Source organism: Centroberyx affinis, unplaced genomic scaffold (genome assembly GCF_046629955.1).
Source record: "Centroberyx affinis isolate AG114_WGS23_722 - 3 ecotype Tasmania unplaced genomic scaffold, CSIRO-AGI_Caff_v1 ptg000935l_1, whole genome shotgun sequence".
NCBI lineage: Eukaryota > Metazoa > Chordata > Actinopteri > Beryciformes > Berycidae > Centroberyx > Centroberyx affinis.
Genome location: NW_027279512.1, coordinates 1 through 19,152, shown reverse-complemented (window position 1 = coordinate 19,152; position 19,152 = coordinate 1). Strand labels below are relative to the sequence as shown.

General features: G+C 42.8%; 1 protein-coding gene across 2 annotated transcripts; it reads left to right on the top strand.

Moving 5' to 3' along the window:
* Positions 1-1,961: 1,961 nt before the first annotated feature.
* frzb (frizzled related protein) lies at positions 1,962-18,057 on the top strand. Of its 2 annotated transcripts, none has more exons than XM_071521847.1 (8): positions 1,962-2,411; positions 9,605-9,853; positions 11,135-11,170; positions 11,409-11,468; positions 12,615-12,680; positions 13,333-13,537; positions 14,153-14,216; positions 17,113-18,057. In XM_071521847.1, the coding sequence occupies exons 1-8, from the start codon at positions 2,204-2,206 to the stop codon at positions 17,119-17,121; spliced, it is 897 nt and encodes a 298-aa protein (XP_071377948.1). In that variant the 5' UTR covers positions 1,962-2,203; the 3' UTR covers positions 17,122-18,057. The 2 variants fall into 2 exon arrangements, with proteins under 2 accessions (XP_071377948.1, XP_071377947.1); XM_071521846.1 differs by having other exon boundaries at positions 15,144-18,057.
* Positions 18,058-19,152: the final 1,095 nt, after the last annotated feature.

The window sequence follows — 19,152 nt, the reverse complement described above, 5'->3', positions numbered from 1 at the left end:
GGAGAAACCTCATGTCACTGAGGAGAAACCTCAGGTCACCCTGAGGAGAAACCTCATGTCACTGAGGAGAAACCTCATGTCACTGAGGAGAAACCTCATTTCACTGAGGAGAAACCTCATGTCACCCTGAGGAGAAACCTCATGTCACCCTGATGAGAAACCACGTCACCCTGAGGAGAAACCTCATGTCACCCTGAGGAGAAACCTCATGTCACCCTGAGGAGCTCCTCCACAGCTGAGAGTCTGAATGAAGATCGATCAGAATCAGTTTTCTTTGTGTCTCAGCTCTCTTCTCCTCCCTCCTGCAGGTCTACAGCTGACCTGCAGTCAGTCTCATGATCCTTCTTCTCCTCCTGCTGCTGAATCAGACTGAGAACCTGAACTCAGGAAACCGTTTTCATCAGAGAAGTCGGACAGAAAGGCTGCAGCTGCTGGAGCTACAGAAGAGAAGGTCCTGGTGTGGAGGAGAACCTGCAGCCTCAAAGAGGTTCTGGAAAACCATTCACAGACTCAGGAGGGGGAGGCAGGACATCACCAGGCTGTTCTCAGTAGAACGTTGTCAGAAGGTGGAAGGATTCTGACTTGGCTCAAGGTTTCTTCAATTTTTTTTCCCAATTAGGTTTTGTTGCGTACTTCCTTGTATGCTTGGAGAGTCTCAGGCTGGTGGAGCTGGTAGGTTAGGATCTGTAGGACAGATAAAATCTGCTGGTGTGTGTCTTGTGCTTTGTTCTGCTTCCTTCTCACATCATTCTGTTCTATGATTGATTGTTGATCAGTTAGGTCTAGTTAGGCTCATTCTATGTAAAAGCCAGACAGGCTGTAATGAAGCGCTGTAGAAATAACTTAACTTGGACTTGAACTTGAGGAGCTTCAGACCTCAAAGAGAGTCCAGAAAACCATTCGGCAACTTAGGAGGTGAAAGCAACATCAGACTGTTCTCTAGTGAACAGTTAATAGTTGATAATTCAATACTTATTTGGCGGGTTAAAGCTACATTAAGCGAAATTTTCTGACCACTAGAGGGTGACAGAAACTCAATTGTAAACACAGGCCCAATCTCAAACCAGCCCACTTCACCACCAAGTGTCACTCCAAATCAAGTCCCACTCACAGCTGTGGAGGCCTTCGGATGAAGGGGGATGTGGTCGTGTCTTAGCTTACATTAGCTTTAGGTTGCTCCAAGATAGCATGCTGGTAAACAGTTAATTGTTGATAATTAATAGTTATTTGGATGGTTTACAATTACTAAGTACTGTCCTCTTTAATTAGACATCAGATGGTCCTTTCTGGAAGCTGACCTTTGACCTCATATTTGTTCAAAATTAGGATGGAGGTAAAACAAAATAAATGTTTTTGTCCAAATACAAATATAATATGGAGCGAAACAACTAAACAACTAGACAGTAAACCAGTTAGCAAGTGTGTCAGTAAAAACCTCTGTGTCTGGATCTCCACATCTCCTCCAGTTAACCAGCTGCTAATCACACTCACACACACACACACACACACACACACACACACACACACACACACACGCACACACACACACACACACACACACACACGTCTGTGGGCTTTAAATGGCTTTACTGGTGTTGACTTTTCATCTAAATGGAATCTATCTTCAAGTATGGAGGGGAGGATTGGAGAGGAGAGGAGGAGAGGATAGGAGGAGAAGAGAAGAGAGGAGTGGAGGAGAGGAGAGGAGGAAAGGAGAGAGGAGGAGAAGAGGAAAGGAAAGGAGAGGAGAGGGGAGAGGAAAGGAGGAGCGAGGATGAGAGGAGGAAAAGAGAGGAGAGGAGAGGAAGAGAGGAGAGGAGTTATAGATGTGGATGATGATGAGGAGGAGGAGGAGGAAGAGGAGGAGGGTTAGAGGAAGAGGAGTAGGAGGAGAGTTGGAAGAGAAGTAGGGATAGAGGAGGAGGGATGGAGGAAGAGGAGGAGGTGAAAGGCTGAATAAGAAAGCAGCTCCTCCCGTTCAGTCGCGAGCTGCCTGCAGAGCGGACACGACAGCAGCCTCACGCGCCACCGGAATAATCAGAAGAAACGAAGAAATAGGCAGAAAATCAGCATTCAGTCTGACTGTAACCGGTGAATTACTTGGATTTAAGTTTTCAGAACTTCTGCTGCATTTTTCTCTGAGCGCACATTAAGTTACCGGAACACCGGCGGACTGCTCACCAAACCCGCCGGACCTACCGACATGTTCTCTCCGTTAATCTCCGTGACTCTCCTGGCAGTCTCGTGCGTGTTGTGGCCGCCGTCGGTTGTCCAGGCGGCCTCGTGCGAGCCGGTCCGGATCCCGTTATGTCGGTCTATGCCGTGGAACATGACGAAGATGCCAAACCACCTTCACCACAGCACGCAGGACAACGCTGTTTTAGCCATAGAGCAGTTTGAAGGGCTGTTGGGTGAGCCAATTAACTAATTAACCAACTAATTAACTAATTAACTCACTGACTAGGTCCCGTTACTGTTATTGGAGAACATAGAGCAGTTTGAAGGGCTGTTGGGGGAGTCAATTAACTAATTAATCAACTAATTAACTAACTGACTGACTTGGTCCTGTTGCTGTTATTGCCAAACAGGAAAACACTGTTTTAGACGCAGAACATTTGAAGTACTGTTAGGTAAGTCAGTTAACTAATAAATTAACAAATTAACTAAGTCCTGTTACTGTTACTACCAGGTCCAAGGCTTATAAAGATCAAACCTTATCAATAATACATCTGAATATAGACTCACATACCTGAACCTAAACTCACTGCCTCAGACTGGAGCTTTAGTTCATTGTGATTGGACATTGTGTCTTAACCTATGGCTCAGGGCCGCAGATGGGACCTGTTTCTGTCTTTAATGAGCAGAGTACTGTGGAATTAGTACTACTTTCAGAATACTGCATGTTTCAGAGTACTGGTGTGTTTCAGAGTACTAGTATGTTTCAGAATACTGTATGTTTCCGAGTACTGTATATTTAAGAATACTGTATGTTTCAGAGTACTAGTATGTTTTAGAGTACTGGTATGTGAGAACCAGTATGTTTCAGAATACTGATATGTTTCAGAGTACTGACCAGTATTTTTCAGAGTACTAGTAAGTTTCAGAGTACTGACCAATATGTTTCAGATTACTGGTATGTTTTACTGGCAGTCTGTCAAACCTGCATCTAGCCATCCTGAGATAAGTTCATCAGCAATTCATTTTATTGGAGAGTTTTAGCATCACATAGCATCTAAATGGTTTCAGAGGCTTTTCTACTATGCAAAGAATAATTATTATAGGGGAAACACTGGATCATGGCAATTTCTTTTAAACTTTTTGGCATGAAAATGGTCAAATTTAGATATACAGAATATTGGCACAAGATATTAGCTGTTAGCAAAAATATTGGTATCGGTATGGGCCGTGAAAAAACAGTTGATCCCTGTTCATGAACAGAGTATTAGTATTTTTTTAATGAGTTTGGATTCCAGAGAGACTCCAGGCTCAGTTTGGGATCTGACATGAGTACTGTGAAATTAGTACTACTTTCAGAATACTGTATGTTTCAGAGTACTGACCAGTATGTTTCAGAGTACCAGCCTGCCAGCCAGCTGAGTCTCCATGATGGAGGAACACTGTAGAACTGTGTGTTAGTTAATAAAGTATAAATGTGTATCAAGCAGCCAGAAACAGAGTCAGCTTTTTGTGGTGTGGCTGTAGATCCATTCAGTAACGTTCTCAGTAAAAGTGAATAGTGTGATAAGGTGGATTTGTTTCCAAATGTAGGTTACTGTGACACAGTAAACTGTCTTGTCTTTAGCCCTAGTCTCTACTCCAAAACATGAAGAGTTGTAGCTTGAGAAGAGTCAGCTCAGTTAACCTGAACAAACTGTTAGCTAGCTAACTAGCCAGCAAACACACTGATGTTAATGTGAACATGCTAACGCTAGCTGCTACTAGATACGTTAGCTAGTGTGCTAATCAGATGTGTTAACAACAAGACAGTGATGGTTAGCTGACCAGATACTATGGTTAGCTAGCTAACACGCTGACACGTCTAAACACTAAATCAATCAGATGGATCAGTGATGAAATGATCAGTTCAGTCAGAAACAGACAGAAATTAATCATCTGTTCAATTCTGTTGAGACAGAAACACAGTCATCTGTTCACAGAGCTGAAGACCTCCAACATGGCTGCTAGAGGGGGTGACATCACCTGAAAGGCGCTATTAGTCCTGTAAGGAATTGACTTAGACTCGACAAATGAACACAGGACAGATAATGCATTAGAATCTGAATCCACAAGGAGAACTAAAGCAAAGGTTGATATGAGCAAAGCCTGTTCCCCAGGAGAACCATTAACTGTATCATCACCAGTGACCAGTACCATCACTACAGACTGAGTCGAAGGTTTTAGTGAATTAAGTTTGCACTTTGAGCAGATGTGTCTGTTTTCTTTTCACAGTGATTTTGACGGTGCCTTGTTCTTGGTGCAAAGTAAACTCACCATTAGAGTTGTCACGGTGGTGCCATTTTGACACCGGGGTTTCCCTCTCAACACCGGCCATACCGGTTATACCACCTGTCGCCACTAGAGGGTCTAAGTTATCAAAGTCAGCATCACTACAACGAAAGTCAAACTTAAAATTCCTCTCCAAACTCACGTGTGTTAACAGCATTTGAAGCTCTGAATATGTGCTTTTATTTTACAAAATATAAAATAATGGTATTCCCAGTGTGGGCCTAGTAACACCGGTGTGGACTCCAAGACCGTATGCCACCGGGAACACCGCCCACCATGACAACACTAATCACCATTCCCACTATTGAGCTAATGTCCTGTTTAGCTTTGCCGAGTAATTCTATTGTCTGCATGAATAGGCCATTAAAGTACAACTCAGTGTAGCCTATCGTTAAATATCAAATGGCCTGTGTATTAGATTGATAGGTCTTTCAGTAAAGGGCATATTATACTTTCATGAAAATAACGTCTCTGCATGTAAACTGACGGGATTTGATGCGTATTTGGGGTTGAAAAGTGTCTCTGTGTTTCCCAAGAATCTCAACTCCACGTTGAGTCTATGCGAAGTCGTGCATTCTGATCGGTCGATCATAGCGGTGATCATGACACCGTCCAACTCTTCAAACTCCAACTGCTCCAACATCCCATTCCTCCAGCTGCACTGCTATAGTTGCATCCATGTTTGTTTTTACCACTGCTTGTTGTCACCTCTGCTTCCTGTTTCTCTCTTCTATGTTTCATTTTGGTGTGATATGTTCTTTTTTAAACACTGCCACCCTGTGTTTGGGATTTCAACGACATGCTACTCGCACATCAATGCAGAAGTATAAAAACTTAAATGTAAGTGGCGCTGCATTGTTTACATTCACACACTTTACATCTTTACATTACATTTGACTATAAAATGTGCTTCAGGTGGCAGAAGGAATAGGAGATCTAAATGGGAGACATGCTTTTCCTAGTTCTTAGCCTGACCAATCAACAGATACAAGCGTACATTTGATGTTGATAAATCATATCAATATCCAGATTGTACCACTTTCTCAGATGGAAATGCCCATCTGCTATTTGTTTTGGACTGGTGCAAACCTGTGGTAGAGCCACACCCTTGACGTCATCAGATTGCATATTTTTATTCTTCATTCAGATTGTCTAAAAACAGAGAGGCTGGGATTTGATCCCTGGAGACTAAGGCCTGGTTCACACTAGATGCGCACCGAAGCGTAGCCTGCTTCCTTTCGGCGGCCATGTTAATGTGTCCGACTGTTTACACCGTTTGTGGCTCGAAATCTGCAGTGCCAGTTTCGGCGTCTAGTCTATCTTCTGTGCGTATTTCACAGGAAGACACCATAGAAATACACTGTAGCTGGTCATATCTCCATTATATCACTACAGAAGCACAAATAATCAATTACAATTTACAATTTACCATTTGACAGATGCTTTTATCCAAAGCGACGTACACATGAGATTTTAATACAACACAAGCAAGGATCTAGTCAGGAGAGAACAACGAGAGTAAGAGGATCGAATGGAGTTTGGTAACTCGTTCCACCACCGGGGAACCACAGAAGAGTCTGGATAGAGACTTAGGGCCTTGTTGTGGTGGCAGATGAGGAACCACAGAAGAAGAGTCTGGATAGAGACTTAGGGCCTTGTTGTAGTGGCAGACGAGGAACCACAGAAGAAGAGTCTGGATAGAGACTTAGGGCCTTGTTGTGGCTCCTTGGCAGAGCGTAGTGGGCGGAGGGAGCGTAGACCTGAATGAGGAGTTCAGGTCGGTCTGAGCCGTTTTGTAGGCGAGCATCAAGGACTTGAACTGGATGCGGGCGACTGGGAGCCAGAGGAGGGAGATGAACAGCAGAGTGACATGTGCTCTGTTGGGCCGGGTGAAGACCGGACGCTCCGCCTGTTCTGGATCATCTGCAGAGGTTTGAGCTACATGCCGGGAGCCCTGCCAGGAAGGAGCTGCAGGAGTCAAGGCTGATATTACAAGAGCCTGAACCAGGAGTTGAGCTGCATGTTCAGACAGGTAGGGTCTGATCTTCCTGATGTCGTTCAGAGCAAATCCACATGGCCGAGCAACAGAAGCCACATGCTCCTTGAAGGTTAGTTGGTCATTCCACTGACGCTACAGCGCATCTTAAGTGTTTAAATACCAGGAAATGCCACAGCTGTCCCCAGTCACAGCGCGTTACCATGGCTGAACCCGCCCCTTTCAGATTTCCACAACAAAGCAACAGGTAGAAGGCGAGACCCACATCAGCTGACCCACCTATCGAAACTCAGAGAGTGAAACCAGGAAGTGCTCGGCCACGACAAAGCCTGACAACAGCCTAAGTCCAAATCGAGAAAGATAGAGAGAGAGATCCCATCGGCTTTCCTTATTATTGCCTGATCACAAGTTACGACTCTCGCTGCGAAAACAAACAAATAAACGTGACACTTTGATACACGAGTCTATGAAGAAAGGGAGAAAGTGAAGAAGATGGAAGATATAAAGTTGATCCCTGATGTGGAAAAGTCCAGTGAGCTGTCAGCAGTGTTTCTACAAGGACAACAGTGAACAGATGAAGCTTTGGTGTCTGTTGGAGCAGAATGTCAGCAGCTACAGCTGTTTCCACAGGGTTTTTTCCTCTTGTCAAGCAGGAGAGCTGCTGGCCGGCGCCCAGAAATGCTTCTGGTGTGAACGGCCCAACTGCGACTTGGCCACTATGCGTCCAGTCTGAACCAGGCGTGCACCACTCAACTATCTCTGGGCACCAGAGAGCTAGTTTTATTTTTAACCTTTCTCCCCACCCTACTTCACATTCATCCAGTTCCACACAAGATGAGATGAGATGAGATGAGATGCGATGCGATGCGGTGCGGTGCGGTGCGGTGCGGTGAGGTGAGGTGAGGTGAGGTGAGGTGAGGTGAGGTGAGGTGAGGTGAGGTGAGGTGAGGTGAGGTGAGGTGAGATGAGATGAGATGAGATGAGATGAGATGAGATGAGATGAGATGAGATGAGATGAGATGAGATGAGATGAGATTGGACTTTTATTGATCCCCTTGGGGAAAATCAGGTAATTGCCACTGGGAGCTGCCAGTACAACCACAGTCTTCGCCTGTTGGCCAAACAGCAGCTGCTGTGGAGCAGTTGGGGGTTAAGTGCCTTGCTTAAGGGCTCATTGAAAGTAGTTGTTGAGGGAGAACAGATCAATACTCATTCACTTTCCCTGCACAGATTTCTTCAGTCCATCTGTGGATTGGAACCAGTCACAAACTTTCTTCTGTGACCTTTAGATTGCTGCTCCAGTCATCCGTTGTGGTCAGAAGTCTGATTCCAGTTCAGCTCCGCTCTGTATTTGTTCTCAGAGTTCAGCTAAACCACATGAGATTTCAGTCTATTCTGGCCTGCTGCCTGTAGCTGCTGCTCATACTGGTTCATATTGGAGATATTCTTTAGTACATACCAGCTGATAGTAGTATGTACTCTGCGTATCAAAACTCTGTGTGTTTTTGATAAGTTGGACAGCTAATAATGCACATAACTAAATCTGCACGTTCTGTACATGGTATCTACTTCAGTAAATTGAATATATTTGATAAGGTGAATAGTTTTCTACATTTCTACACTTCTAGACATGATCTTCTGCTAATGTGACATCTTGTACATCCTGTATATAAACTGTGAATTCACATAATTGTTTTTTTCATATTCTTCTAATTTCTTATATAATACATATATCTTATTTTTTTTAATAATTTTCCACTTTTTAATACTGCATATATTTCTTATTATGCATATATTAGATTCATTTTTTCTTAAGTATGTATTACAGCCGTTGTTTTGCATACCCCCATAATGCTAATCTTTTTCATTTTACATTTCTACTTTACACCATAACACACTGAAATTGTTGAAATACCTCCAGTTTGTATTCAGGATTAGTATTAATCATTCTATTTTTCTTTTCCTTATCCTATTACTGTTCGCTGCTGCAACGACCCAGTTTCCCCAAAGGGATCAAGAAAGTTTCATCCTTGGGTTGAAGTTTCAACCTCAAATTCCGTCTCATGACAGTTTTTCAGTTTAGAGGTCCAACTTCTAAAAGTTGGAGTAGCTAATCCTGTACTTTGTGCCCTCATGTATAGACCTCACCAGCAAGACATTGGGCCTCATTCACAAAACTTTCTTAAAATGGTCTTACTTTTGTTCTTAAGAAACATGGCTACGAAAAACCAACGTAAGAACGATTCTTAGGCTGCGTTCACACAGCGTTTTTTGTGTGGAAAAAGCTGCCTGGAGCTTTTTGTGAGGAGAAATAAAAAGCGGATCGCGATAACATCATCTGACGTTAGCTGTTAGCCAGCTGGTTAGCTCTTCTATCAGACAATAAAGTGTTCAGCAACAAGCAAAGGCTGACAGATATTCCCAATACACGTCCAGTATAATCCCATATTTCCTTTATGATCACTGTTGTGGGAACGGAAATTCATTTATTACAACTTTGACTTTCACCATTTTTGCTGTTGTTATGGGAAACACCCGGCCTCTCCTTTCATCGTGATTGGTTGGCTGAGAAAAAAGCAGTTTACGTCACCCGGCGCTTTTGTGAAAATTTTAACATTTTTCAACTTCTGAAAGCAATCCAAAAGCGCTCTTGGCAAAACAAAACACCAGGCGCAGCGCTTTTTCGGGAGCGGCCGTCTTTTGTGCGCCTTGAAAAAAAGGCGGTGGCAGTTGGGGAAAAAACGGAATGTGTGAACGCAGTCTTAGATAGCCTTAAAGATTCTTAGATATTCTTTAGTACATACAGGTTGGTACAAGAAAGATTCGTAGATATTCTTTAGAACATGCTGGTTGGTACTAGAAAGATTCTTAGATATTCTTTAGAACATGCTGGTTGGTACTAGAAAGATTCTTAGATATTCTTTAGTACATACTGGTTGATACTAGAAAGATTCTTAGATATTCTTTAGTACATACTGGTTGGTACTAGAAAGATTCTCAGATATTCTTTAGAACATGCTGGTTGATACTAGAAAGATTCTTAGATATTCTTTAGTCCACAGTAGTTGACAGCAGTCGGTGGTTTCTCTGCCTTTTGTCCAGGTACTGGCTGCAGTCCAGACTTGCTGTTCTTCCTATGTGCGATGTACGCTCCTATCTGCACCATTGACTTTCAACACGAACCCATTAAACCCTGCAAGGCGGTGTGTGAGAGGGCTAAATGTGGCTGTGAACCAGTGATGAAGCGTTATAACCACAGCTGGCCGGACAGCCTGTCCTGCACCGACCTGCCGCTGTACGACCGTGGAGTCTGCATCTCCCCAGAGGCCATTGTCAAGGCAGAGGGACCAGGTATTCTTCTTCTTTTATTATTATTAGGGGTCCAAGCAGTAGTAGTGCTCAGCTACTCAGGCAACAAAAACCACATCAATTGGCCTCATGGTGGCGCTATAACAAGAAACTTTACGTTTTGGCCTGTAACTTCTGAACCGTACGTTGTAGAAACAAAATTCCATTCCGCATCCATCTAAATAGGCCCCGCCCATTTCCGTCAGACGAGATTTTCCGCCATTTCAAATTTTGTCCAAAACTGTTTTTTCGCTGCTCCTCCTACAAATTTTGTGCAATCTTCACCAAATTTGGCACATAGTATATCTGGACGGTCCTGAACAAAAATTATTGAGCAGTTTTTGAAACTCCATATATATATATTGATATAATTGACTTCCAAGTTTGGTCAAATGTTGTGGGCGGGGTCTATCTTACAAAAATTGCCATAACTCAGGAACGCATTGTGCTCGCTTTGGTCGCCCTACATCTGATGGGAGAGTCTTGTTGCTTTCAGGGTCTTCTCGTCAGCTTGTACTTCTGAGTCGTCATGTATTAAAGTAGTACTTTTAGTACAAAATGGACCCTGAAACAAATGCTAGCTTTTTGGTGAAAATTGATTTTATGATGTATTTATGATATTTGTCTTGAATTGTGTATGTTTTTTATTGCTGCAAACCAATTTCCCTCTCAGGGATAATAAAGATACTAGTACTATTACTAAATAGCTCACTGTCTTTCCCCCTGTGTTTCCCCTGTTTTAAACATGGTTAGCCTCTCCAGAAGGAACCAAATCTCAATAACTAAAGACCTACAGTATATCCAAACTGCCGTTCTTGTCCAAGGTCTTGGGAAAAAGTTGCAGCTACTTTCTTTCATGAATTCCAGTAACATTTAAAAAAAATTCAATCGACAGCAATTTCAATTTTGCTCAATCGCTCAGAAAACTGTGTTGGGCTCACTGCTCCCAATCTGAGATGATTCTGCTGAAGCCAGACTTTCAACCAAGACCAGGAGACAAGACCATATTACCTCCATCCTAGCTTTCCTGCACTGGCGTCCTGTTCATTTTAAAGATGATTTTAAGATTTTACTGATCATCAAAGTCTAGCCCCAAGTTACATGTCGGACCTTCTGTCCCCTTATGACCCTGAATGCAGCCTGAGATCCTCAGCAACTGATCCTGGATCAGACTGGAAACTAAAGTTTTCACAGTCAGAACCACCTACTGTGGTTTTCTAGAAGAGAGACAGACAGACAAACAGACACAGATACTGACTGCTGTTTCTGGTACTTTCTCTCCAGATCAGTACTACCAGGACCCATCCAGGTGTAACCCAGGTGAGTCTGACCTTTGACATTCAATCTGACCTAGCTTCAGTAGGTTTTCTAGAAGCTTACCTGTTACATTAGCTGGTTGGTTAGCTGACTGTAGGTTAGCTGACTGTAGGTTAGTTGGTTGGTTAGATGGTTGGTTAGTTAGTTGATTATAGTATTTATAGAAACCAGTCTAACCAGTTCAGTAACATGCTGATCCGATTTAGGTTTTGATCCACTGACAGCTTCTGTTTTCCTCCAGAATCCAGTCCAGACTTTCCCATGGACTCCAACAACCTCCACTGTAAAGGACCCAATGGAGGTAATCTATCTGTCTGTCTGTCTGTCTGTCTGTCTGTCTGTCTGTCTGTCTGTCTGTGGAACATGGAACTACTAACATGGATTGACCAAAATGGTGCAAAATGGAGGTGCTCTCAGTGTGGCTGGGAAGAAACGTCCATACCGGTATGATTTCTCTTAATGGAATGCATTTTCAGTTATAACAATATTTGTAGGTCATATTATCTACGTGAAATACAAATTATTGTATAAACTGTACCTCAAGTGCAAGCCGGTACATAACCTATAAAACAATTTTAGGAATTGCTCTGCGCTTGCTGTAGTTTCTGGGCTGAGCGGACATACGAACCTAGAGAGAGTTGCAGCTACAAAACTGTCGTCTGCTGTGGAAGAAATGCACCATCGGTCATCTTGGTTTGGATTCAGAGAGAGTCACATAGACCAAAATGAGGTGATTTGCAAACTCTGCAAGCGGTGTGGGCAGCAGGTGGCAACACCACCAACCTTTTCACACATGTGAAGAACAGCCATGCTAGCGACTACAGCAAGTGCCTTTAAAAGAAGTTTAGCCAGAGCCTGATCGCTCAGCTGTTTGCCCTTATGATCAAAAAAGCAAACGGTGGAGCGAAATGACTAACGCCATAACGGAGTTCATGGCCAATGTCATGCCGCCGCTCTGTACAGTAGAGAAAGAGAAAGATGACAACTGACCCTAGATACATACTGCCCAGTTGTAAGTACTTTTCTAAGACGGTTCTTGCAAAGAAAGCTGAAGTGTGCAGGAAAAAACTTAAAGACAGCGCCCCACATCTGTTCACTACAACTTCAGTTCAGTTCAATTCAATTTTATTTATATTCCATTTTTCATTGATGGTTAACATTGCTCTTAACATTTGCTGCTGCAGCAACTCAATTTCTCCACAGGGATTGTTAAAATAAAATCTCGTAATTTTTCCCTAGTGCTTACATAGCGTGTTTTAACATTTGCTTTTCCTAGTTCTTAAATAGCCTGTACAGTGAATCTATTTATCTATCGATGAAAATTCTTTATGATCCAAGGATCACCCTCTCTCTTTCTCTGTCTGTCTGTCTGTGTGTGTGTGTGTGTGTGTGTGTGTGTGTGTGTGTGTGTGTGTGTGTGTGTGTGTGTGTGTGTGTGTGTGTGTAGATCGCTGTAGATGTAAGCTAGTCAAAATGGGTTTGAGGAGCTACCTGAAGAACAACTACAACTACGGTGAGTCATCTGGAACATGAATTCATCCATTAACAAGAGACTGTGGATCAACATGTAGTTTAGTTTAAGTTAGTTTATTACGTTTATTTGTCAGGGACCATGTGCAAAAGAGAACATTGATCTCAGAAAAGAGAAAAGATGCTTTGCACCAGATTATAGCTATTTGCTAATTTCCATCTGCAGTCCCAGGGCAGGTCGACATAAAATACAACACAAACAATACAGTAGTACTACTGACTGGTAGGTACTGCAACATGTAGTACTACTGACCAGCAGGGACTGCAACATGTAGTACTACTGACCGGTAGGTACTGCAACATGTAGTACTACTGACCAGCAGGGACTGCAACATGTAGTACTACTGACCGGTAGGTACTGCAGCATGTAGTACTACTGACCAGCAGGTACTGAGTAAGTCTAGGAGCTTCTCCGTTGTTAAAGCAATATTACACTTAGTTTTAACTTGGGGTTATTCTGCTCTTGACCGCCATGAAAACCAGAAAATAAACGACTCACCACGCCACACCACGCCAGACTGTTGGACTAGACCGGTACAGACTGGATTCTGCTATTAGATCAGACAGGACCGGACCAGATTTAAACAAACACACGGTCCAGGTTGTCCATGTGTAATGATGACGCCTCTCCTCAGTGATCAGGGCGAGGGTCAGGGAGGTGAGGAGCCGCGGTCTGGAGCTGACGGCGGTGGTGGAGGTGAAGGAGGTGCTGAAGTCTTCTCTGGTCAACATCCCCAAGGAGACGCAGACGCTGTACTACTCCTCCACCTGCCTGTGTCCCCCGGTCTCCGCCGGGGAGGAGTACCTCATCATGGGCTACGAGAACGAAGAGAGGTCCAGGTAGTAGTAGCAGTAGTAGTAGCAGTAGTAGCAGTAGCAGTAGTAATAGCAGTAGCAGTAGCAGTAGCAGCAGTAGTAGCAGTAGCAATAGTAGTAGCAGTAGTAGTAGTAGTAGCAGCAGTAGCAGTAGCAATAGTAGTAGTAGTAGTAGTAGTAATAGCAGCAGTAGCAGTAGCAGCAGTAGTAGCAGTAGCAGTAGTAGTAGTAGTAGTAGTAGTAATAGCAGTAGTAGTAGTAGTAGCAGTAGCAGCAGTAGCAGTAGCAATAGTAGTAGTAGTAGTAGTAATAGCAGTAGTAGTAGTAGTAGCAGCAGTAGCAGTAGCAATAGTAGTAGTAGTAGTAGTAATAGCAGTAGTAGTAGTAGTAGCAGTAGCAGTAGCAGCAGTAGTAGCAGTAGTAGTAGTAGTAGTAATAGCAGTAGTAGTAGTAATAGTAGTAGTAGTGCTATAGTTGTTTTTCTATCATAACTATATTCATACAGTATGTTTCTGAACATAAAACACTTTAAAAACTATCAGCTGCAATAGGACTGACACTGCTGACTCAACACAACAGTTACAGTAACATTTACATTTTGTGTGTGTGTGTGTGTGTGTGTGTGTGTGTGTGTTGCAGATTGCTGCTGATTGAAGGTTCTATTGCCCAGAAGTGGAGGGACAAAATGACAAAGAAAGTCAAGGTACGACACACATACATACATACTGTACATACACACATACATACATACATACATACAAAACACACCTGTGTACATACAATACACACACACACGCACACACACACACACACACCTTGAGTACTTGAGAAGTCTTAGAGTGTGGATGCTGCAAATGAAGAGTCAAAGTACAGTAAACTTCATACTGTATCGGTTCCTTTCATAACAGTTTAACTGAAGGCCTTGTTTCCAGGGCCGGTTCAGCCTGCTTTGACTGGGGGAGCGGTCAAAATGTCTTATTACAGTCATCATGCTTGCCAATATAATATACTATATTATTATAAAGAGTTAGGCTCACTGCCATAAGTATGTTCTACTTAGATTTGATTTTCTTTCATTTTTCCCCACAGTCATCCACTCCTAATAGGACAGCTTTATTTTATTGTTAATTGTAACATCTTCTATTACATATAGTAACTTCTACCTGCCACCTCCCCATCTTAGGGCATCTTTATTAATAATGTATATTTTAGATTATTAATTACAGTTACAAAAACACATTGTGATACGAACGTACGTCTGTGCGTAGATTATCCACGCGCATATCCTCATGTACACACGTACGTACGCTATCCATGAGCAAAGGAAAAAATTACAAATTAGCTGCTACATCGCCGCTAGGCCCGGTGCGCGCGTAGTGAGGACCTGTGGTACGCCGTCATGATGTCACACGCACCGTCAGTTTCTCCATCAAATACAATTAGAATCGAATGGATTTTTCAACACGCACGGGGCGTTTGTTAGACAGCTGAGTTATCCTCTCTGTTAGTTCATTTATATCATCCCTGGCACAAAAAACACCCCATACTGTCTGTCTGTCTGCTCACCTGCCTGTCTGCCTGCCTGTCTGTCTGTCTGCTCACCTGCCTGTCTGCCTGCCTGTCTGTCTAGAAATGGGATCAGATTCTCCAGAGGAAGAGCAGAGGAACCCAGCACCGGAGTCGCCACTGAGACACAACTGTGTGTGTGTGTGTGAGAGAGAGTGTGTGTGTGTGCACGCATAAGGGTTGTTTGTATACCACAGCTTTATCGTAATATAGTACACCAAGTATCACCATAGCAACATTACCAGGCTACAGTAGGCCAAGTATCACCATAGCAACATTACCAGGCTACAGTAGGCTAAGTATCACCATAGCAACATTACCAGGCTAGAGTAGGCCAAATATTACCATAGCAACATTACCAGGCTACAGTAGGCCAATTATTACCATAGCAACATTACCAGGCTACAGTAGGCCAAGTATCACCATAGCAACATTACCAGGCTACAGTTGACTAAGTTATCACCTATCAATGCTTGGTATTGTGATATTTGGTAATATTGAAGCTATCTGTGTGTGTGTGTGTGTGTGTGTGTGTGTGTGTGTGTGTGTGTGTGTGTGTGTGTGTGTGTGTAGATATTGCACTGTTGCAGGCTGTCCAGCATGTCGTAGCTGAATGTAGTTCATCTCTTCATTGTATCAGAATGTTTAGAAGTCTGGGTTTGCCTTTTATTATCTTTGCACAAACATAATGTTCATTCACTAGTGTTTTGTGTGTGTGTGTGTGTGTGTGTGTGTGTGTGTGTGTGTGTGTGTGCCTGAGGCACTCCAAAGACATGAAAGCAGGTGGACCTTCAGAGTTTGGCACTAAGCCATGCAGAGCCATGTATAGACACTGTTTGGCCAACATAGTTTCCAGTGGCAGCCATGTTGGTTCCAATGTGCCTCTCCATGGTTGTTGCGATAGTAACTGAGGATCTTTAGAATGTTGGCCATGTTACCATGGTGATGTGTTGGAGGACACAAAGACGACACGAAAGCCGTCTGTACTTTAGAACCTGGAGGAACCGAAGCCGTGGAACTTTACCGAAGTCTGCGGAAACGAAAATAGAAAACACGCGAAGCTCGGATCTGATTTTCACAAACAAAGTTGAACAAAAAAAGACACATGAAATCTGATCTTTTCCCGTCACGTTTAAACCACATTAATATCTGGTTTGAAATGTGATTCAAATCTCTGAAAGGCAACGAGTCTGAGTCCAACCCGCGGCTCGCCCTGCAGCAGGAACACTTACTTACTCCTCTTCATCCCCTATGGGACATGAGGCTGCAGCAGGAACACTTACTTACTTACTCCTCTTCATCCCCTATGGGACATGAGGAGGTCCCGCCTCCTGTCGTACGACCATGAATAGAAAATACTGTCATAAAAACTAACAATAAGCAGTGACCAAACCTCCATGTGTTAAGGGGGTGCTAGCATGCATGCCTGCATCGTTACTATGACAACCAACATCATAATGAAAGCAAATGATGATACTGTTTAAATGTACAAATCTGATGTAGTCGCTTCTAAATTACAAAGTGGACAGTCAGCTTTCCCTGCTGTCTGAACATCGTCTCACATGCAGAGATAAATGGAGCCTCATTAGAACATACTGGTTCTGTGTTCTTTAAAACATTCCAGTACTTTGCTCATTAGAACATACATGGGAACATGTATTGATTGTGTTTAGTCAGACCTAGCTAGACACACTCTCTGTAAAGTCCTCTGAGACATGCTTGTGACAAAGGGCTATATAAATAAACTTGACTTGACTTGACTTAACATAATCTGTCAGTGTTCCTGTACGGCCAAGCTGAGGAGGTTTTGAACTCTTCAAGGTTAAAAAGATGGAGAAAGACAGTTTGAACCGTTAAAACAACAATTTAGACAATTTGGTCAAAATGGAAGACTGAGAGTGTTTGTCTCTGGCACTGCTATGATGGAGTGTGTGTGTGTGTGTGTGTGTGTGTAGGGCTTTTTGAGTGACTGATTGGTGATTGATGGTTTCTGTGATAGATGTGTGATGGTCCAAATGTTTTCATGCTCTCAGGTCATGTGACGTTGACCAGCTCTGATCAGCTAACCAGTGCAGACAGACCGTCCATCCTGTTACTCATCAGTCTGATATTCCAGTCCAGTTCTTATATGAATCTGTACTCATATAGTGTGCCTCCAGCCTACAGACTGTCTGTTAAACACTGTCAACGACTATTGCCTTGTCCACACTAAGCCGGGTAAATTTGAAAACACATCTTTATTTCTCCGTTTTGGCCTTCCATCCACACTAAGACGCCGTTTTCGACCACTGAAAACTGAGCTTTCTGAAAACGCTCTCCAAAGTGGATAAATCTGAAAATGCCGGCTTTGTGTTGTAGTGTGGACGGCGAAAACGGAGCTTTTCAAAAACGCTGACGTGGGATTGTCATGTGACTCCCAGTCTATATTGTCCATGGCTTTGGCGTCTTGTAGTCGTTCGTTACTTTCAAAAGCAGCTCAACTTCGTCTGTCCAGACAAAGACGTCTGGCTCGCTTTTGTCCGTCGTGATTTGGACATCTTGTTGGCGCTTAAGGCTCTGCTGCTGCAGCCATGACAACACTTCTGTAAACAGCGGTAACCACGGTGGTAACGACATAAACGTCATGGGTCGGAGGCTTGCGCATTCCCAATAGCATAGATTTCACTGTTTTCCTATATTTTTTGCATATTAGTGTGAACAAGAAACATTTAGGAAACGGTATGGAAACGCTGTGTGGACGGAAACGCAAACGACACGAAAACAGCGTTTTCAAATTTATCCGGCTTCGTGTGGACATGGCCTGTGTGTTAATGGCTGTTAACAACTTAATGAATGTCTGTTGACTATGTAAGCAACTGTCTCTTAACAACTGTCTGTTATCGTCTGTCTGTTAACGGCTGATCTGTCTCATGACCTACAGAGCTGTTGGAGAGTCAAGGAGAAATTTGTTGTTCTCTAATAAACTGAATGAAGTCTCAGATACCGTGTTGTCTGTCTCTGTCCACACACACACACACACACACACACACACAGGCTCACACATACATACACATGCTTAGACAGGCTCACAAACATGCTCACACACACACACACACACACACACACACACACAGTTAAAATGGCTTTGTACAGTCCGAACTACTATTGCTACTGCTGTCACTGTTACTCTCATTATTATTGTCATCACAGTTGCTATTATCATTACTATTACTGAGACTATCACTATTACAATTTCTAATTATACTACTATAGCTGTTACTAGTAACATTATCATTACTGTTATTACTTTTGTTATTACTATTACTATAACCATTTTACATTAATATTTTAACATTTAGCTGACCATGGTACTGGGGAGTCCAGGTCCAGTCCTACACCTATGGGCAGAAATATGTGTCACTATAAACGGAAATTGAATTATTTATATTTAATATGTTGAATTGCTCAACTTGAATAATTGCATTAAAAAACTGAATTTGAATCATATAATTTGAATTTGTATTGTTTAACTTGAATAATTGCATTGAAAAACTGAATCTGAATAGCATAATTTGAAATTGAATTTATTATTTTGAAACTATTCAGTTCTCACATTTCAAATTCAGTTCTCGTAATTCAAATTCAGTTCTTGCAATTCAATTTCAGTTTACTGAGACACACATCCTGGTCGCGTTGAGGAAGAGCAATCGAGTACAGATTCACAGAACTCCTTTTCACGTTTTTGGCCTGAAAATTCCAGATCCCTTCAGTTCTCTGGACATGACACTCCGAGCTGAACACCATCAGTCCACCTCATCCATGATCGAAAGAAACGTTCTTCAACATGTATCAAGTCCATGGATCAATGGGAGTGAAGGAAATGGTCAAAAACATACAGTAGGTGCTGATTGGCTGAAAAGGAGTTCTGTCAATCTGCACTCGATTGCTCTTCCTCAACGACCAGGATTTCAAACTAGAAGGGCACTCGGAGAGCGCAGACCTCCGCCAAGGTTCGTGCTGTTATTGCTTGTTTGTGAGTCGGATCCGGATCCGCTCCAAAATGTAATGAGTTCTTCCTTGGCCCATGCTGCACC

What these genes read in the sequence shown, in the direction of transcription:
- frzb (XM_071521846.1), top strand. Translation starts at nt 2,204, where the DNA reads ATGTTCTCTCCGTTAATCTCCGTGACTCTCCTGGCAGTCTCGTGCGTG. An exon ending in TGTCAAGGCAGAGGGACCAG is followed by an intron (nt 9,854 to 11,134) that starts GTATTCTTCTTC and finishes CTTTCTCTCCAG; the next exon opens with ATCAGTACTACCAGGACCCA. An exon ending in GAAGAACAACTACAACTACG is followed by an intron (nt 12,681 to 13,332) that starts GTGAGTCATCTG and finishes GCCTCTCCTCAG; the next exon opens with TGATCAGGGCGAGGGTCAGG.